The 22,495-nt window shown below is 35.2% G+C and overlaps 2 protein-coding genes across 2 annotated transcripts; one reads left to right on the top strand and one right to left on the bottom strand.

Moving 5' to 3' along the window:
* Positions 1-720: 720 nt before the first annotated feature.
* On the bottom strand, positions 721-16,220 carry LOC127868366 (solute carrier family 23 member 1-like). Its single transcript, XM_052410074.1, has 14 exons — positions 16,168-16,220; positions 15,845-15,975; positions 12,499-12,554; positions 11,936-12,085; positions 10,524-10,664; positions 9,995-10,106; positions 9,393-9,472; positions 8,377-8,558; positions 5,154-5,274; positions 3,905-4,061; positions 2,993-3,246; positions 2,539-2,812; positions 2,108-2,203; positions 721-1,162 (listed from the first exon to the last, which is right to left on the bottom strand). The coding sequence occupies exons 3-14, from the start codon at positions 12,499-12,501 to the stop codon at positions 942-944; spliced, it is 1,791 nt and encodes a 596-aa protein (XP_052266034.1). The 5' UTR covers positions 12,502-12,554; positions 15,845-15,975; positions 16,168-16,220; the 3' UTR covers positions 721-941.
* A 1,652-nt stretch (positions 16,221-17,872) lies between these two features.
* Positions 17,873-20,011, top strand: LOC127870391 (complement C1q tumor necrosis factor-related protein 3-like). The gene is made up of 3 exons (XM_052413004.1): positions 17,873-18,058; positions 19,167-19,355; positions 19,505-20,011. Exons 1-3 carry the CDS (start codon positions 17,902-17,904, stop codon positions 19,921-19,923), a joined length of 765 nt encoding a protein of 254 aa, XP_052268964.1. The 5' UTR covers positions 17,873-17,901; the 3' UTR covers positions 19,924-20,011.
* Positions 20,012-22,495: the final 2,484 nt, after the last annotated feature.

Genomic DNA, 22,495 nt, shown 5'->3' with positions numbered 1-22,495 from the left:
TACGATTGCATTGCGACGATTCCAAAGTTAAATTCAAATGTTACAGTTGTGGTAATAAGTTATCTGCGTGTCTAATAAGGTTTCTGCATGGTTTGTACACAGATATTTTAGCCATACTAGACATTGTCTTTTCTCTTGATGTACGTCAGTTGCAACATAAGAATTATGTGCTTACCAGTTTGTTTTTAAACACAATTCTGAAAAAAGAAATAAACGGATCCACTCCTTTTTATTTTTGTGAAATATTTAGACATTTAAATTGACGGCAAACCGACTACATGAATTGCTCCTCAAATATCTCCCGGGTACTGATTTCCTGCGCCTTCGAGACTTAAGGAGCGGTTAAGCAAGCAAGTAACTATCCATTCTTTCCGATCAACAATCATTGTAAGCATAATGCAAACATTCTAGCAAGAATTTACGGTACATATTAGTACGAACAAGGTAGTTGCAAACTCACCTTTCAATTTTATATAGGTATTGACATTCGTTTAAGAACCAATATCGTCCCGCATCAAAACATTTGACGAGCGAATTGAAGAATATTTCATCTGTAAATACCATTCAAACGTCTTGCTGCATATTATGTTTGATTGCATGGCTTTTTAACTTGAGTAAACGAAATGAATCATCTACTCAGTGAATATAAGTACTTGTATTTGTGCACTTAGTATTTGATTATTAAACATTACACAAACTTGAACCAAAACCATTAGCGGATTAAGTAGTATTTTTACAATATCATCTGCATACATACAAACGTCAAAAAAAACATACCGACTGTAAAAACAAATGTAGATCTAGTTGATTTTGACATTGTCGTACGTCAAGATAGCATTTTAAAATTTGAGAAAGGTAAACATACACCAAGAGCCCTCTCCATTCAAAACATTAACTTAACTGTCATCAAGCATAAGGAGCAACGTTGCATCAGTTAGCATTTATTTTATATCCTTGGGTGTAATTGTCATTTCAATGTCTTCTGCTTTTCCCGCTCGAGACCGGAACTGAGGGCAAATCGGAACGTAGTTCATGAACTTCCAGTTGCGCACGCATCGAGGTAAAGGTAAATCATAAACCTCCTTTCCTTCAATGAATTCTATAGTACTGCTCTGCAGTTCTGGATTTGTCCACGCAATAATACCGCGCTCTTTCTTAGTGCCTGAATAAAAAATATATACTTGTTATAATTACTATGAAGTATTGACTATGCAATCATGGATGTAGATTATTTTTTCATCGATTGGCTTATGAAACGCATCTAAGTTTTTTACTAATCAGTAATCGTACAATCGCGTGTTAAGTACATGTCGTTAGACATGATAAAAGTTACAAAAGCTTACACTAAGAAAACACCCATCTATTTATAGACGTTGTGCAATAAAATGTATTCACATACGACTATAGAGTTAATTCGAAGTGAATTAGATTTTTGAAAATTCCATTTATCTGATACAATAAAGATCACCGATTAATATTCGTTTCAAAAACGTACACCTTATTTAACGTTATGACTTAATGACTGGTTTATAAAAGTAGACATCTCTGTTTGTACAGAGGAATGATGTTTTTAATTGTTAAGATCATGCCGCAAAATATCAGCACATTGTAAACGTAATTTTGAACATGCTTTTCTTCTGACTTGTAGTGAATGTTTGCATTTCATTTTGTTATTTATAAACCCATATTCTTGTGTTTATTGTTAACACTCGATCATCATTTGTGAAGTTCATTATTGTGTACTTATATAGTAAATATTATGGGCCGTTTACGGAAATATAATCAGATGGTTACAATGCAGTTTTTCAAGGAATTGTTTCATCTATATGATTTTCTAAAGTGGGCATCTAATAAACAGTTCAAGCCGTAGCCGTGTATATCAACATATAAACACGTACCTTACGCGCTTTTCACGCGATAGTTGTTTAATCCAATGTATAATTTTCAGAATATATGCATTTTTGTTTATTGATTAATTACTTAATCAAATCTTTCGTAACTATAAAGTTAACTTGTATATTCAAATCTAACTTAAATTAATTTTTTTCACTTCTTCTATAGATCTCTTAAACATGTGAAATAGAATCTCATTTTTCGAATGACCTACCCGGAACAGTGTTGTCAAGGAAACAAGCCAGGAAACCGCCGAAGAAATTTGGATTGCCAAGCAACATCGAAATAACTTCGTTTAGATCTGAATTACCTGAAATAACAATCATGTGTGATACATACACAAAAACGGTTATTATGGCTCATTCTAGCGATTTTACGTCCGAATCAGCCACATCCAACCAAGGAAAAGTAAATTATAACAAAGTTAACTCTGTTTTATAGAAAGTGATCAAGTAAAAATCAGAAACTCATACGACAGTGTAACTAAAAATCATTACTACAGAATTGTTCAAGCTCTTAAGAAACACAAAATTACAACAAACTGAGACGAATGCGTTCTTTAAAGGAACATTTAACAGAAATAATACATATACACATCGTATAAACTTGACCATATAAATATCATTGAATGAAATGGCCACCAACCTGTATCAATGGCGCTTGCGTTTTTCTCCACCCAAGTGGGGACCAGAAGGCCTACAAATATTGCCATGCCCATGATGGACAGGTTTCGGCTCGACGACAGGTCAATGACGCTCAGGTTGGATAAATTCACACCGACAAACACCCCGATGCTGATAAGGATCGATCCGCCGATAACTGGGTATGGGATACTTATAAAGACGGCGGACACTTTTGCAAGAAACCCAAGGCAGATGTAAATCAGACTCATTGTCACGAACACGTTTCGACTTGCAACCTAAATAGAAGTCAATATGTTAACAAACAATAGATAATTAATCAACTGTCTCACAATTTATCTTGCTTAATGTGTAAAATGATAACAAAAACGGAAACTTTCGTCACCATATTTCGCCACAACACCAACATAATATAAGACACAACAAGAGGCTGAATATCAAGCGTAAAACTGTTGTACCCGTGTCATGCCAATAGCGCCAATATTGCCGCCGAACGTAGTGGTGGCATGACCCACGCCAAAAGTTCCCGAGATCAGACTGCAGAGTCCCTCGACTGCGATGCCCCTGTTGACGGCGGGTGCTGGAGGCGGAGGGACGCGGCATATGGCGGCTGTTGCGTAGTAGTCGCCTATGGAGTCCAGGATAGACGTCACCGTCGCTATAGTGAAACCGACGACTGCGCTGAGACTAAACAGCGGGGAGCCGAACTGACCTTTAAAGGCATTAGATAAACCAGTATGCTGGAAATAGTATGTGCGATGCCACGTTTTATAGTGTGTAAAGAAGGCATCTATATGTGTGTGAATTACACGAATTACGAGGCTTAATGATTTTGTTTTCGAGATTTTTTATTCGACTACAAGATCGATTATTGAATAGCGAATATTGTTTGCTTCGATTCTCTCTTTCATAGTTACAACAGCATAACGTACGGACGTCTTTCAATCACTCGAGTGAAACAATTAGTCATATATGTGCAGCATTTACGGTCTTGATATATATTATTTTATACGGAACGTAAATCAGAGTTTTAACCTATAAATGCAAATAACACAACTTAATTTCAATGTACGTGTGTTGAAATATAATACACTAAAATGGTATCACAACGTGTTTTTACTTTGAAATACTATTTAAGTCCTGAACACCAAACATTTTCCACTGAAGTTAAGGCTTTAAACATGCTATTAAAAGAACAAAATGATGTATTTCATACTCCATGCTGTATGTAGAATTGGATTCTTGAAAAATATATAACTTATATAGTTCGAGTAAACAAACGGACATCAAAATTAAGATGGACACTGTCTTAACTTTATAAACATTCATGAAGTGTTATGATTTTCAAAACCTCATTTTAAAAAACGAACCTGGGTGTGGAAAGTAAAACCAACCGCTGTCTCTAATGACTTCTGCACGTGCGTCCGTGCGTGCTTTGTACATGACGTTCTTTGGGTCGGTTGGAAATGCCCCCGCATACGTCATGATTCCGCAAACCGCCCAACCAATCAACATAGAGATAAGTAGCTGCAAGAGAAATGTTAAGACAGCTTTGATTGGTGGAATGAGCATGATAACAATGCCGGCAGATGGTGATATCTGTTATCTTCAAAATCAGAAAAATTAGTAAAATTAACTTTCACCAGCTTGTCTGATAGAAAAAAGGCTGTACGATGTTAACCACATACTAGTTTATGAAATATATGACTCGATATCGAAGTGTTTGAAAAAACACAACGAAACTCAGCCAGAGCAAGGATTATCGTATAACGATATTGGCTAACAGTGTTTCCTAACCATTAACAGTTAATATGCCTTACAGTATTCTGAAAGTTATACTTACATATTTATTTAACTAGAACACTTTAGAACAGTTGTCCTTTCTGACCAGGTAAACGAATCGAGCGATAATTACATGTATATAGCATTAAAAGGACCTTTTCACAGATTTTGGCATGTTTTGAAGTTTGTCATTAAATGCTTTATAGTGATAAATGTAAACAATGGATATAAAAATCTCCATTAAAAAATCAAGAATAAAATAAAAAAAATAAAAAGGTAACCCTCAGCATGGCTCGAACCACTGACCCCTGGAGTCCTGGAGTAAAAGGTTTACGACTTAGACCACTCGGCCATCCTTCCGGATACAACGCTAGATGTATTTTTTACTTTATATAAGCAATCTTCGTAGTTTCACAAAGTATAACGACAACAACAGAACTCTCCAAATTATTAATTCGTTCCGCGTTGCAAGGCTTTATAATTTTCGGGTTTTTAAATCGTTAAAAGATGCCTATAATGGCTATTTTAGTGCATGGTTAATGTGCAGTATTACTGTTTCCTCACAAATATCATAACTTAAACAAAAATTTGCGAATCTGAGACAACTTTTTTCAATTTTGTCAATTTACCCAATCGTGAAAAGGCCCCTTTAAGACATACGCAACAATGACGGAGCATATATCGCCCCATTGGTGCAAAAAGGTACCATGTGCCTTTATTTAAATGTCACTTGGTACCTTTCTGCACCAATGGGACGAATTTTTATGTTGTAAAAATATAAATATAACATGGAACTATGGTCATTATTTAAGGAGTCATATGAATGCATTATATTACAGCGAACACTTGGTGCAACGGGTACCGGATGATCCTCCAGCCGCGCTTCCGGGTCCAGACGGGTATCGGCATGGGGTAGCGGCCCAGGTACATCGACAAAACCAGCCCGATGACCCAAACTCTGGGAAAACCGGAAACAGTTCATACAAGTTTGAGGTCATTGTATGGAAAAATAACGATACAGACATAATTCGAAATTGTGAAGTTCATGAGAAAAAACACAAGGACGGAGAAGTCAAAATAAAAGGTGTTCTCCATGTGAGTTCCAGATTTATTGATTCTACTCAAAAACGTGCGAGCAATACATTTAATTAAGAATAAAAAACACACGTATTGAGTTTAAAAGAACTAAAAATATATCAAAGACACTGGCACCCTTTCAATGCATGTTTACACACAGACGAATCCATTTAATTTCATACAGCGGGCAAGCAGAGAAAGGTCCAAAACTTTTCACACTTGAAAATTCCGCCTGAAAAGATCATCTGCGTTTTCATCTGTTAAAGTTTACGCAAATTTCGTCAAGCAATAAAACAATTGAACAAACATAATTTCGGGATTATATATGGTAGGTGATTATTTCTATCCAATACGCCATATTAGGCACACGAGGACAACATAATTTTACAAAAAAAAAACAAAAACGAAGGCAAAGCAAAATCAAAAAAACTATACACGCACGCCCACACACCCACACATGCGTGCACGAATAAACCCACTCACATGCACACATGCCCACACTCACAAGTAAATAAAACATACATAAAACGTAGATGGACAACACAATAATCATGAAAACAAGCGGAGCAGCCAATTATGAGTGATAAATAATAAAAATCGAAAAATGCATCACAAAATTATTATAATCGAATAATTTCTTAAATGAGCTTTAACAGAGGCGATCAAGATATAGTTGCCGATCACATGTAAACAAAACATACATAAAACGTACATGAACAACCCAATAATCATCAAAACAAGCGGAGAAGCCCATTATGAGTGATACATAATAATGATCGAAACATGCATTACATAATAATAATAATCTAATATTTTTTTAATGAGCTTTAAAAGACAAAAACAGAACAAACATAATTTCGGGATTCCTCGCTATGTCTATATCAGTATTTAAAATTGTATTTGTATCCCTTCAATGCTTGTGCATGCATTCTCCAAGCATGAAACATAACAGAAGACAATAACTGTGTAGAAACTGAAAACATCATTGCAGTCTTTGTATTCGGCAATTTCTGTTACAGCCATCAGTTATTGTCTGCCTCTCTGAATACATTACATACTTGTAAATGTATGCTTCTCACAAGAAAATAAGAATAAAACAGAACATAACAGATATGTTATTTACGACTTTTAGGCATATACAGCTCATCGTCAAAATAACAATATAGCAATAATAAATACACATAAATACTCATGCGTCAAAATATCAACAGTTTTAATTATGCATTTTTACTAATATATGTATGATTTGTGTGAGAAAGTAATATGTAAAAGAATGCTCTTTATTAGTTGTTTGAAAGTTAAATGGATGTTAAAATTTGTAACTGAGATAAAATGAGTCGTGTTCTGAGAAAACTGGGCATAATGCATGTGCGTAAAGTGTCGTCCCAGATTAGCCTGTGCAGTCCGCACAGGCTAATCAGGGACGAAACTTTCCGCCTAAACTTGATTTACGGTAAGGAGGGACTTCCTTGAAACTAAAAATACCATAAAAGCGGAAAGTGTCTTACCTGATTAGCCTGTGCGGACTGCACAGGCTAATCTGGGACGACACGTTACGCACACGAATTAAGCCCAGTTTTGTCAGAACATGACTTAAATGATGCGGTTAGATAACATATACAATAGAGCATAGGGCAGTAACTCCAACAACACTGGAGATGTTTGTGGTAATTACTCCAACAACACTGGAGATGTTTGTGGTAATTACTCCAACAACACTGGAGATGTTTGTGGCTATTACACTCTGCACTTCTGATCGATGAATCTGCCTATATACACACATTTCATATAACTACTGTCACTTCTTCGTGTGGAATGCTCAGGACAAGGGCAATTACTCTCTTAATCCTGCATAAAGAGATATGATACTTGTATTCTGCCCTTCCACTCCAAGCCCTCTATCATTACATAAAGTTTCATTTGAATCCCTTGAAAACTGTGCGAGTAATACCCTTCACCAAATGAAGAACCGACGGATGGGAGATCGTCCGATACGGTTGCTATGTGCGTCTATTATGAACCATTAAACACCACAATCATTTTGTATACACATTTTACACGAGGCCGAATAACTCTCTTCCGTGCAATAGTTAGTATTTCTACACTATCCGACATGATTTCTAAAATGTGTTTTCTGGTATCTATTTAGGGTATATTGGTTAACCGACGAACCCGCGGTCAGTTAAACAATCTGTGCGTGCAAAACTGTTTTTAATTATTTTATGTGCGTGATTGCATACAAATAATACAGATAATTTAAATTTATGCTTGCCTGTGTTTTATAGATAAATATTTGTGTTCAGGAGTCGGTTTGTAAACAGTGAAAAATAACAGTGGTAATCATCGATATTTCTTCACTATTTTACTATAAATGACTTAATTATTTTGACGTCATTGCGTTATTTATTCCGGTGGTAGCTTCACTCTTACCCTTATACAATTAATACTAACGGCGCGAAAGAAAACTTGGTTACAATCAAATATCGATTTTCATATATTGGCGTTGATAGAAAATAAATACTTTCACCCGTGGCTTAATTGATCCTTAACATATTTATTTTATTCTTTCCGGTGGTTTATAGAGAAATATCAGTGAATTAAAGCCGATAATTTCACTATTTCAAACAGTGAAAATTAACAGTGAAAATAATCGATAATTTTCACTGTTAACTGCGAAATGCTGTCATTTTTGACGAAAAGACGTCATTATCCCAGCAAAGTTCTTTAGTTAAACACTTACAATGTATATAAACTGTGAAAAAAGCAAACAATAAAAAGAAAATTTGTTTCATTCGGTGGAATATCGATTTTAATTCACTCGTGATCATAGAAAAATATTTTTTCTATCATCACTCGTGAATTAAAATCGATTATCCTCTGAACCCAACAAATATCCTCTTTTTAATTGCTCTTGAATCAAAATTGTTAAACTACCAAAAATGTTATTTGTTTAATATAAAAATCCCCCTCATCCAACACTTACAGCGCCGTTATGCCCCAGTGCGCCCCCGTGTAGGTCATGGCGGGCTTTACGATGTACAGGCCAATGAGCAGAATGGTGGGGACGATAGTCACCGGACCGATGAACCTGAGTAGCAGCCCCACCAGGCCTGTGGCTCCGATCAGGAAGTGAAGGAAACCTGCGAGTATCAGCGGTCCCATCATCTAAGTTTGAAAAACAAAACAGATAATAAAAACAATTTAAATACCGTTGACCGTTCAGAAAAAATGACTACTGTGAGCACGAGCATCATATGGATTCGAAAAACGAAGGCTGAAAACTAGAAGTGTTTAATCCCTGTCCTGGAACTGGTGTTATGTGTTAAACAAACACTACACTTAAATAAATACATAAAGATTACGTTTTTAATGGTAAAAAACACAATAATGAAGAAAAATATCAGCTTGTTATTTGCAGTGATTTTATCCTAAACTTGTATATAATTAAATGTTATTATTTAAACTGAGCATAACATAATAATGTGCGTATTCTGTTTTAAATCTGTTTGAGTGTCGAAGTTAAGTTTGAAGCCTTCTTTAGCAATAATATGATTTATACACTTCATCCTGAGCATCACAGTTGTTTTATTGCGATATTCGATCAAAAACAACTTGCACAACATCAATTTACCTTATTGCATGTGATGGATGTTATGTAAATGAATGACATTTAATTTACGCTTCAAGTTGTGTTTTATTCATACTTGTCACTTAAACAAACTCGCGTGTTCGGTGTTTTATCGACAAGATCCAAGCAACATCCAACAGGCTTAGAACGCAATTGGACGATAAAAAGATAAAAGAAGTAAAGCTTTTTTTATTTAACTCAAACAACACCATGTTACCTTCACACAAAACTCTTTGTATTTACATTTAGTTCTGTTATGTTTTTGAAGAATTCTTTAAATGATTAAACTGTTTCCATCAACCTACCATCACGATTACATCGAAGCAAGTAAAAATATCATCATAACTATACTTAGTGTAAGCATGCCGTACCTCTCTAACTCTGATATCTACCAGATTGGCTTGAAGTTCAACTTTCGATACATTCAGCTCACTACTCGAATTCAAACCATCTGAAAATAATATAGATAGATTTGTATAGCCGCCCTTATTCCGGTCGAGATCATCATCAGCATCATTATCATTATCATCATCATCATCATCATCATCATCATCAACAACAACAACAACAACCACAACAACATCATCATCATCATCATCATCAACAACATCATCATCATCATCATCATCATCATCATCATCATCATCATCATCATCATCATCAACATTATCATCATCGTCATCTTCATCTTCAGCTTCATCAACGTTGCCATAAAAGATTTTTAAAAAAACACACAAAACTGTCCTATTGTAAAACCAGATTCTCAACATAACCGAACCATCTTAATCTGATTCAGTACAATGGATAACACTACCATCATCGTATTTGTTAGCAAAAGTCATATACATCATCATTATACTTCACGACTCACCATCGTCGCATGTTCATAATAAAAAAAGAAACATATCCTCGTTTTTTAAACTGCTATTTTTACAGTCATACATATCATTTTAAGTTGTTTATCGGTACCTACGGAAGCTATAAACGTCACACCTCGAGGGGTCCATTTTGTTCAAGGCTATAATTGGGACAGCATAAGAACCGGAAGGTCCCTGATACACCGGAAGTCGGACCCCTACAAGGACCTTCGAAGAGAATAATATACATATAGAAATATCGGTACTATGCTCTAAGAAATTATATCAGAGCAGATGGCCGTTTACATAAGTATATTATTATTAAACAACACAGATATCATCAGAATGTCATTAACCGGTATTTTGATACTACATGTTTGATATATTTTTGACGTATCAAATGCTTCTTTAAAATAAAAAACGAATTGATATCTACTTGTTTTAAAAACATACAATAATCGCGTTGTTCGATTTAGAAACTATACGAAGTATACAAACGTGGGAAAAGACGTTTACCGGTTTGTGTTATAACTTACGAATAAAACATAAAATATATATATCGATATCATGTTCTATAAATAAATGTGTGCAATGAAGAGCCATTCAGGTAGTATGTACATGAATGAAGTATTTATAAGGACTTACCTGCAGCAGCGTTGTTAGCCCAGACAGGAACAGGGTGGAAGAGACTAACTTACGGATGAAGTCGCCGTCCTCGAGGGCGCACGCCGCTTCCGCCACCAGAAGCGGAAGGATGATGGAGGCGGCGATCGGAATGAGGCTTTGCTGAAAAAACAGTTTCAACACACACATTATACATGATAATATAATAATATAGAGGATAATAGGTATTTAATTGAATGGTTCAAAATACTGGATCGAGTCTGAGGCTCGAGTCTGAGAGAACGGAAACGTAGGTGGAGCTGTGATCTTGCTTGAACTTACAGTTAACCAATAACATTTTGTATAGAGTTTCTTAAAACTATAATCTTAGTATTCACATGACCAAGCCGTATGGCATTCTTCATATCTCATAATTATATTATTCCTGCCCGTGTTATATGCCATGAAACAATATTTTTAAATACTAATATGACCGTGTAATAAACGGCCCGATACAAGTAGTATTCACACACGTAATGTTTCACAAAATAAAGAAAGCACAGATATTTCCGCCCATTCTACTGTCCGACGTGTTGTCGGTATGCCTTTCGATTTGATCTTCTGTCCGTATGTCAGTTCTCCTTCAGCGAAGATAGTTTGTATAGACTTTTTAGGGCCATGCAGAGAATTCTAGTAATATAGAATTGCTGTCAAACAACACATGTAGAACATTTACAACCGGGCATTAGAGGCCTAAAATGTTTGAGATTAATAATCAAAACAAACATATTTACGTGCTGAAAAACCTGAACAAAATGCATGCTTCGATTATATGGTCTTCATGTTGGAATTGCGACAGGAGGTTGGTACTGCGTTAAACTTATTTCAGAACATACAAAACAGTAAATTGTGTAAATATGCTTTATATCTAAGTTTAAAAGGGACATACATATTATAACTTCTAAAGTTTTATTAGAATTACTTTTTTTCATTGCATTCGATTAAAACATTGATGAGAAATGGATAAATATACACATAAGTAATGATGTGTTCTGTATTACATCTCCATCTGTATTACCTGTATTACATCTGTATTACCTGTATTATCTGTATTACATCATTTGCATACATCTCCAAAATATAACTCACAGATACAAATGTTAAGAGTCTCAACGATTGTGATGTTCAGATAATCCCGTTTGGAAATTAACCTTCCATAAGATTTCATTGAAATCGTGCCAGCATACCTAGTTGATGATAATTATAGCCCGTACAAGAAAGTCTGACAAAATCGAAAATACGGCTACTACATGATGGCCCGAACACAATTAAGGCCTACACTCGGCTACATGTTTAACGATAGTGAAACTCAAAACAAAGAATTAACCATATTACTGTGTTTACGAAAATTAACAAGATACATTATAATGTATCTGTACTATGTTCTTCTATACCTGAACCGCGAAAAATATCGTGAGATACAGCGGCGGCGAGTCACTGATTTTGTACATAATCGGTGATTCGGGTTCAGATGTTACTTCCATTGCTTTGTCGGTCTTCGCGACCTCGCCATCGACAGTGGCCTTGCTCTCCGACGTGGAATTCTAAAATTAAATCTTTGGGTTGATTGTTTAATGCACATTTAAATTGTTTTTAAGAGTTGTACAGTTTCTGTATTCCGAATCACAATTTTCGTCATTTACCAAAGTCAAGGCATACTCAAGATCTAGTTTTTGATTATTATACTAGTAAAAACAGTTTTCAATAATGTCGTACCATAACGAAATCCGAAATAAATAAGTTGTGCATAATTGTATAAAAACGTTGTAAATGAATGCGTTACTTATTGTTATGTTACATTTATATAAGGTGTATGCCTTATTAAACACAGTATAGCAAAAATAATTTTAAACATAATATTTTGTCGTTAATAATTATCATAACCATTCGTTATCAAATTAAGTAAGCAATATCACGAATTACATGCATTTTATGATCTAACAAAGCCGTAACTTACCATCTCAAAAGAAATAATGCTCTCCACACAACCTCCGCGTATTAAGACGTCAAGCGCTGTAATGAAACGCGAGCCAAGTAAATAAACACAACGCGCCTGTCAAAGCGTTCTCTAAACGTCGTTTCATGACGTATACATACATGTATGTCACATGCACAGCGTCCACACGTGAGACTTTACATGGGCACAATGTGTCATCTCCCACCTGTTTTTTTATAATCCGACGAATGCAATGCTTCATTTTTAAAACGGTAAACAACGTAAATGTTCAGAACATAATTGTATGAATGTAAATGTAGTGATGGAGAAAACTACTGTTTAATAAAGCACTGTATGTTTATACTTACGTCAACACGAGTGAATATCAACATTATGTTAATATATCACTAATATTTCACAAAAGAAAGAAACAGCAATTATTTTAATCACTACAATAATTAAAAAAAGACACCTTAAATCTGAAAGACTGATGTAAATATATATAATGCCTAACAATCTCAACTTCTCACAATTGTATACATATTACTAGGTTCGCCGTGGCGTAATTGATATGGTGTCCGTCTAGCGATCGGGAGGTCACAGGTTCGATCGCCAGAAGGGCTGCGTTCTTTAAATCTCCCCCAAAGACACATAGTACTGGTTCTAGGCCCAGGAAACGAGCTCGAGAGCATTTCAATAAGCCTGAGGCTTTCGATGTAATCGGTTTAAAACAAATAGGTTTAAACTAAACTAACTAGGTTACAATATAATTGTCATGGAGCAACTACACATGTGCACGTCTTATCAAAGTTGATGTTACAAAGCTGTTTTACTTTATTGAGAATCAAGTTATTAATTTCGTATTAATGTAAGTCATAAAACAACAATTTTGAGCACCAGTTATGTACGAGTTGTTAAATAGCAACGCTTCAGAATCAAATAAGCTTTTAAAAATATATAATGAACATGCGAAAATATTTCCATTCAAACGATGTGTCTTGTATAGTTAAGCAAATTGAAATGAGCAGTATATTATACAATTCTGTGAGCAGCTTAAGGAATTCCGAGTGTGCTTTTAACAAGGATAGGCGAGCAATATATTCTTATACATTGCATTTTTATACCGCTTTTGCGCATAAAAGATTGATCGTTTTAAACAAGACTCAAGCTTTTAAAAAATGTAAATATATAAACACGTTACTTAAATTAATATAATAAACATTTCTAAAGGAAAATTATTAGAAAATTATATTATCTCAACAACGTCGTTCAACTCACAGCCTTAAGTGCTTGTGTTCATAATTGGAAATGCTTCACGATTTGATCCCGTAACGTCTAAACTCCACCCCACCCCCACCCCCACCTCCAACCGCATCCGTTATTACCAACCAAGCTATGTCGTCGCATAAAAATAATCTATCGACATATATCGATATATATCAATGTTTTTGTTTTAAAATAACAGTGCTTTTATCAATCGTAACCATTCTGCCAAGCCGAAATGATCCTCGTAGACCTGACATCAAAATATGAACACGTACCCCAGGATTCCTTGAAATTTAATTACATTTGCAAATTAGTGTGAACATGATATCAAAATAAACAAGAATGAAATTAAAGGTATTTCGGACTGTTTATAACTGTGTGAAACCATATTCTGTTATTTTTGCTGGAAATGTGAAAAATGAATTTACTGAGGAATTAGCAGCAATTGTTATTTGTATTGTATAAGAACTATATACATGGAAAGGTTCTTACTCTTATTAATTCGAAGAGCTATTTCTGTAATAAATTTGCTAGGACTTCCCTCGTTCAATGTCACTTGAAAACGATGTTAATGACTAGATCATCAGATCTAACAGCATATCTTCAATTCCTAAATGGAATCATAACGTCAGTTTGTCGCAAGCTGAAGTATGGTACCAAGTTTAAAAACGGAAATCGGCTAAAGCCTTCAGCAGCAGATTCTTTAAACCAGCAATTTATGTTATAATGCAATCATTATTATTTACTATTGTTCTCAAGTAAGTCGATTACAATTTCCAGATACTACGAGGAGTTCCGGTAGTTGAAGTTGCTTGTTGTGTTGTTACTCGAGATTGCTCAGGCTGACTTGGTGCGCGATGGTGGCGTTTTTACGCTTCCTTGTCACGGAGTGTCCAGATCTGTGTCTACCATGGCATTGTTGTTAGGACGCACTCGACCACTTTCCACAATTACGGGTGATGGTTACCAACCAAGTTTCAAAACCCGCAGTTCCATGATTCACACACTTTGTTTGCCCAATCGTCGCCAACGATTGTTGTTGTGTTATCATTCAACACAGCTTATGGTAATTGCGGTAGAATGGCTTGCAATCTCATTTTCCCATCCGACATCACTGTGTGGTAAGTTCCGGTTACATACGTGGCGTAAGTATTGACAACGGGTAGTAAGGCTTAAGGGGTGAGCGTTCTTAAACGCGGCACCATGCCTTTGTTAACAAGATGGGTTAGCAGGAAGACAAGATCGTCTAATATACCGCAATAATGTCGGACCTTTACGTCCTATCGGCAAACAGTCTTTAACCCGTTACTCTGTATGGGTCTCCATGTCGATTGAGTTAGGTGATAGAAACAACCCTATAATGCTAGCATTAACAAAAATGTTTCATTGCAGAGCGTAGATATGACAACACTGTATGCTCAGCTTGTTAATGACATAAAATTACATTTTAAAGAAACTCGATGAACAGAGACGGCCGAACGTCATCACGAACACAGGCATTCAGGATGGCGGTGAAGAACCGTTCGTAGTGCTGCTCTCCGGGTAAGATACCATAGGAAACTGTAGCTTGTCTTTTTTACAATTGTTCTCGAATACAAAGCAGTCAAGACAACTATCTGCATCGCCCAGCAACTCTAGCCTGGCACGACTGCAGTACGCTAATACCAGTGCGATTTCCGAACCGTTATTGTAGACTAGAAATCGAACGTTATTGTCAGTTGATGTAGTAGTATAAAAAGCTAGGAGTGGGTAAAGTATGACAGAAATCATCTCTAGTTCCACAGCAACTTTTCCTCTTCACCCCGTCTGATGGCACGCTTAAATGACTCTAAATATCCTGATGCCACCATTAACTTGTACAGAAATATGTATAATTTTACACAATATTTTTGTATTGACTGATGAAATCTGCATTTGATACGTTAAGGAAATCGCGATGTTTTCGTATTGCAAGAAGCCTTTATCATACTGTTTTTAATGACGATATATCACAACGCCGAGCATCTAATTTTGTCACAATATTATATAAATTATTTATAAAACAGCTAAAGATGTGTCACTCTAGATTTATACCGTCATTAAAGTTAACATAGTAGGTTACCTCACTTGAACAGGATGTTGAATTGGAGTGTCTGCTAAAATCTTTCCTGGCTGAGCACGATTGGCATTGGCTGATAAAATGATTTCGTCCCTGAGTATCATACCGGCTGTTTATGGTTGCACTTTGGAACACTGAAACAGTGATATAATACTTTTTGTAACAAAGGTCAAATATTTATGCTGGTAATTTCTCAACACAATCACGGAGGAATGTGTAAATGATTGTTCGGTTATATCACTGACACTGTAAGTGTGTTAATGTCCTTTTTAAGTTTACACAACCTTATACAAACGTCATTGAACAATAGAAAAATATTAACTCACGTTTAGATTGGAAGCCAGCGCACCTTTGCAGAAAAGACTCGTCTTTGTGTGCATACCCAACGCATGCTGTAATTCAAAGACTTTTGTTTAATATTATACTCCCTAAAGTGTCGTGATAATTCCAGTTTTTATTATGACATGATTCCAGTTCGTTCTTCGATTTACACATTTTTTGCATTCGCATTTTTTAGTTTTCGGAAAAAAAACATAGGTTAAGGATTGCTTTAATTATCTTTGATATAAATACATTTTTTAAAAGTGTAATCAAAACAAAAAAAGCAGATATGCTAATAAGTCCAGAACTAAATTAGTTTGATTAAAAAACAGTTTGTTCACGTGACTTTGTTATTCATCTTTTTATTGAGCCTGTTAGCGGACTAAACGTTTTAGTCCAACAAAGTTTAGAGGCTATATCAATCGCCTCCTTTCGAATATGTTTTTACGCATCAAAGTTGAATAAAGTCAAATGGCTTTATTGGCGAACAAATAAAATGTTTCATAGCCTTTTAAAGTGGTACACATATGGTATATACAACATTATACAATGCAAATACAAGACATTGTATTGATATTACATATGTATATTGCGATTGTCCGGTATGAAGTAGATGCTTGTCCGTAGCTGCAAATTATCGGATGACAGTTTATAAACAAACGATAAATAAGGAAAAATAAATCGGGAGACGATTGCCTGGGGTGAAATATTAATCGTCTGCCGATTGTCCAGGTGGATAATTTGATTGGGTGCCAATTGTTCTGTTCAACAAATTTACGAGGAAAAATAGGTGAACATAAGTAGGTAGACGATTGCCTGTGGTGAAAGGGTGCCGATTTTCCAGGTAGATAATTTGATCAGATACAAATTGTTCTGGTCAACAAATTTACGAGGTGCCGATTGTTTGGGTATGCAAAAAAGCAGGGAGCTGATTGTCTGGTCGCCGTTTATCTTGATACACACCAATGTAAGACGCCATATATCAAATTAATTTGCTTGAGTAAGATAATGATTCAGTTAAGCCTTAAACAGACTGTATATAGTACATGCAGAGGTTTAAACAACATTTAAATTTGGAGTTTTCAACTTTCAAAATGACTTATTATATTATTTGACTGTGCGACATTATCTTTCGTGATATAAAATATTGTTTGATGATGTGTCTTTCAATAGGGCTCAAAAGAACTCTGGTTGTTGATATTTATGAGCGTTATGCAATTATGGTATTTGTTTGCATAACATATACATATATAAGTTTAAAACAGAGCAGTAACAATATATTGCCAAATCATGCAGTTGGGTGTAAACGCAAAAATATATATTGATCATGAATGTTAAATTACGAGTACTTGAAGCAGAAATTGAGTCCTATAAATTCCGGTGCATATATACTTAAAACATTTGCGTGTATATGACATTGATCAACGCGCACACACATCTTCGAGAAATAGCCAATACAAAATTTAAACCAAACACGTAGTCATGGAAGAATATAATGTATTATTGAACGCGTTTCAATGTATTTATACTGTGCTTGCGATATTTACATGTATGACTTACATGCAGCGATATATGTAAGAAGTCATTTGAAAAATTTAATTCAAAACATAAAATATGACTAAACATATAAGGAATCCTTTTCTTGTTGATAAATATAAAGTTAAATGTAATGTTAATATGTTCACTATATGTTAACAAACTAATCTTATCAAACATGCAGATAACCTAAAGAACTATAGATGAAGTGTCAGTTCATTTTAGGACACGCAGCGATGCAATCGTGTAGACTTGTTCTCTTGTTAATCATTTTGTCTGTGGAGGGCTCTTATGTGCAAAAGAATGCCCGAACCAGAATTGCAGAGCTGGAAAACTTGGTGACGACATTAATAAAACAAGGTATGGTTTACTTCATAAATAGCTTTGCCAGCAATTGATATAGAACCAATTGACGGAAATATTAGACGGGTACTCAATTTTTAATAGTTATTGTGTTTTTAAATGATTTTCAAGGAGGCATGTCATCCCTGTACAACTATCGCCGCAGAAATCGTGTAGGTTGAAACATAACAAATAGTGAAAGATACGGACACTTCTTATATTGCTTCATGAGTTATTGTTTTATACCGCTAGGTGTACTAAATCTAGCAAATGTTTCTTGAAAATGATGTTTTAAAATAATATAAATAACCATCCGAAATCAGAAGTTTTAAGGTTGGTCGGTACAAATAGTCCATGGTTTCTACCTTGAAAGTTGCCGTTGGTCGATAACAATAATTATATTTTTGTTTGTTTATTCGTTCGTTCGTTCGTTCGTTCGTTAATTAATTTATATTCATTAATTGATATATTAATTCATTAATTCATCCATTCACTCATTCATTCATTCATTTATTTATTCATGTATTTACTTTTATTTGTAAAGTATCGGGATCATATGTTTTCATATATTAGTAATCCAAGATGTATTCAAGTAGCGCAATTACTGTTAGTCCTCTTCGGTCAAATGCCATTAGGCCATAACAACATTTGTCAAAAACGATTTGTATTGTTTTAAAAGTTTGCTTCTTGCACAAACAATTAATGCAATCTGTGTTAAACTTCATTTTCTGTTAACACACAACATAATTAGTATTATTATGCTTATAGATGCGGACAAAGCTCATAAAAGTATTGATATTCTACAATTAAAAATCGGACATGATGTTTTCCTTTCGTCGGCTTGAGCATGGATTTTACGAAGGTGATAGGTTGACGTGAATGCCAACAGCTTTTTCATTATATGAAGAAAGTCTTAACATTAAAAGATTTGTTGACAGCAGCTTACGATTTAACAAAATATGACAATTAGTCGACCTAAAAATACCACTCACTGCTGCGTGGCATATTGTGCGTACAAGTGTACATATTGTTGTTGGTATTAGAAAAAAATCGAAGTATAATTGTTAAAGTTATTAAAATGTCACAAGTGAATGTTGAGATTAATTACCATCTTAATATCTCCTAGGTGAACGACAGCAAAAACGCATTGAAGTTCGGGAGGCGATAGTATTTGCCAGTGAAAACGCATCGGCTTCCTACAATCGACGGGCAGCGGCGATCGGAGATAAGGATCAAGTAAAATTCAACCAGTCTAACGAAAACCTCCTTTATGAGGACGTGCGCTTGTTTGAAGATTATCTTCGAGATAAAACAGGTATTGTAACTTATAAAGTGTTGTCAAAAAATAAACAATGTCACGCCTCATGCGCGTTAACGTGTGTCTCGAATTTAATTTAAAAAACACGTATGTAATATTTTATAGCGTCACATGAATTTGCGCTCTTGCATATACATTTACTTCAGGTGATGGCGACCGATCTAAAAGACAAACAACTCCGAGTGTCGCTTTCACTGCAGTTAAAATTGCTAATCAACATAACATCGGCACCAACCAGAACATAATGTTCGAGCAAGTCCTTCTCAACATTGGCGGTGGATACCACGTGCACCAGGGCGTGTTCGCGGCCCCTGTGTCGGGGATTTATGTCATGGCAGCGACCATTCAGCACTCATTAGGTCAAGTCATCTATATTGCAATAAAGCACAACGGAAACATCCTCGCAATGATTCATGGGATGGAAAATGAATACGCACAGGGCACTCACTCACTTGCGCTCCATCTGATTGCGGGCGATGAGGTGTGGTTAAGCAACCAAGGTGGACAGGGGGTCTCTATTTTTGGCGCTGGGTATTCCTCGTTCTCTGGGTTCCTGTTGTATTGACGCAATCATGTACTGTTGGGGTGATAATGTATAGTTTGTTACATACAGCACGTGCGTACAACAAGAAATAAATACTGTAAAGCAGTTATATATGTACTTTATAGTTCACAATAATCATAAATGCGAAGTTTAGCACATAGTTTCAGGGATATTGTTCACAGTGTTTCAAAATGACTTTTAAAAAGGCAAAACAAAACTCCCGTCTAAGAAAAAAGCTGAACATATAATTTCGTTTAATCATAATCATCAATTATATTCCGAAAAATAATACAGAGTTTGTACGGCTTTTTATTGACAATTAAGCAAAACACGTGAATTAACTACATTGCGCACAGGCAATCTTCCAGGTACAAAAGCATGTTGTGGTAGAGTGTTCAATTTGCTTTAATTGGTCCCGCGTAGTTATTGCGGAATTTTGATTTTAAAATCAACTTATTAGAATAAAGAAGCAAACACCTAAACATAAAATCCGAGTTCTTAAATGCAAACGTGAAACAACAACACCACAAATAGATGCGTTTGTGTCCTTTTTTAATAATAGAATTAAACTCGAGGAATTAATTTCGACTACACAAAATAAACTACATATATTTTATATATATATTTGGGTGCTTTATATTCTCAATAAGTACACTTTAAGCAACATACACTTTTTCTCTACATTATTTGTGTGTGTGTGTGTGTGTGTGTGTGTGTGTGTGTGTGTGTGTGTGTGTGTGTGTGTGTGTGTGTGTGTGTGTGTGTGTGTGTGTGTGTGTGTGTGTGTGTGTGTGTGTGTGTGTGTGTGTGTGTGTGTGTGTGTGTGTGTGTGTGTGTGTGTGTGTGTGTGTGTGTGTGTGTGTGTGTGTGTGTGTGTGTGTGTGTGTGTGTGTGTGTGTGTGTGTGTGTGTGTGTGTGTGTGTGTGTGTGTGTGTGTGTGTGTGTGTGTGTGTGTGTGTGTGTGTGTGTGTGTGTGTTTACCCATATCTTAATGTACTTGTCTAATGCTATTCCATATTAGTTAACCTTCAAATCGTTTTTTAAATTCACACTGTTTTAAACATACTTTATTCACACCAACCATAGTCTTTAAAGATGCTATGTACCATAACTTATATCGAAACAATATTAAACAGATACATGTGTACTCATTTTCAGTTTTTTGAACATAATATGTCGAAAGTCGTACTCAACAGTTGCGATGGCTATGTCATACGCCAGGTCATGTTTGTGGATCCTGTTCTTCCATTGATATCATTCCATCGGCTTTCCTCCCATTTCGTATCAGAAAAGAAATATCCTCGTATGGTTCGACCAATGGAGAAGACCAGGGAACGCATTCTCTCGCAGTAAATCTAAATATGGTCGACACGGGATGACTTAGGAACTTATCAGATGACCAGGCTTCTGTTCATTACTCAACATGTTCGTCGTTTTCCAGTTACCTTTTGTGCTTACTTGTTCGTTAGGATTTATCATGTTTACGACTTTGCACACAACACGTGCAAGCTGGATACTAATAGTAAAAAACACTGACCTTGACATTTAAATTAATTTTCAATAAGTTGTAGGCATCATTTAAGATTTTTCGAACATTTTAGAGTATTGTTCTTTTATTTTAATTGGATTGTCTAACCTTATCTACTTAATGACATTATTAAACAATTAACCGTTTCCGTCAGTAATAATTGAAATCATCCTCAAGCTTTTTTTCCAATATCGCTCCTATATTGAGATATTTTAACCAATTAAACATAATATGTGCGAAAGTTCGACAATGCTTGACAAGAAACATGGACTCGTGTTAACGATGTTCGTTATTTATTTCCAAATAACCAATTACTTTGCCACAAAGATATGCTTCTTACACCTCGTTTTAATATGAAATGGAAACATTATCAATTGATAATTTATTTGACATTTCATTTGTACCGTTACCGCCGACCAAGAGAAAATCCATTAATGATAGTAACAATAATTCTCTTGATCAAGGGTTGATCTTCAACGTGAAAGCTGCATTAGACCCCTCGACATTTACATAATTGACATGAAAAACAATCATCATGTTTCAAATTTCTTCACATGTCCACACAGGCTTGACTTTAAAATACGACCTAAACATTAAGCTTTTTATAATTGTTCTTGTGCGTGGCAGCTTTTTCACATTGATGGCACTTCTTAGTTCAAAAATTCAAAAACAAGCAGGCCCTCACCTTTTTCCAATCCCACCCTGTTAACGGGCTTTGTTCACATGTTTAATATTTTATAAAATGCCATTAAATAGATATAACAGCAACTCTATAATTTTGTAAATACTATACAAATTGAATTAAACGGGACATAAATTATTGTGGAGCATACATTTTGTTAAGTTTATTACAACGTGGATACATCGTCAGGCAATTATTGCTTGAACGTATTAACCTCGTGCAGTATCATGATAAATCCAATCGTTAATGAGTACCGTTTTCTATTTTCAGATCGTCTTTTAAAGTATGATAACTTAAATTATACTTCTAAAGGGTTATTATTATTGGTACTAACAGTACCTAGACTGGGTAAGAATATCCGAACCCATAAACGTTAATGTAAA

The sequence above is a fragment of the Dreissena polymorpha genome, chromosome 2, assembly GCF_020536995.1.
Source record: "Dreissena polymorpha isolate Duluth1 chromosome 2, UMN_Dpol_1.0, whole genome shotgun sequence".
In the NCBI taxonomy this organism is placed as follows: Eukaryota; Metazoa; Mollusca; class Bivalvia; order Myida; family Dreissenidae; genus Dreissena; species Dreissena polymorpha.
The sequence above is the reverse complement of the archived record's forward strand: the minus strand, read 5'-3'. Positions and strand labels throughout refer to the sequence as shown.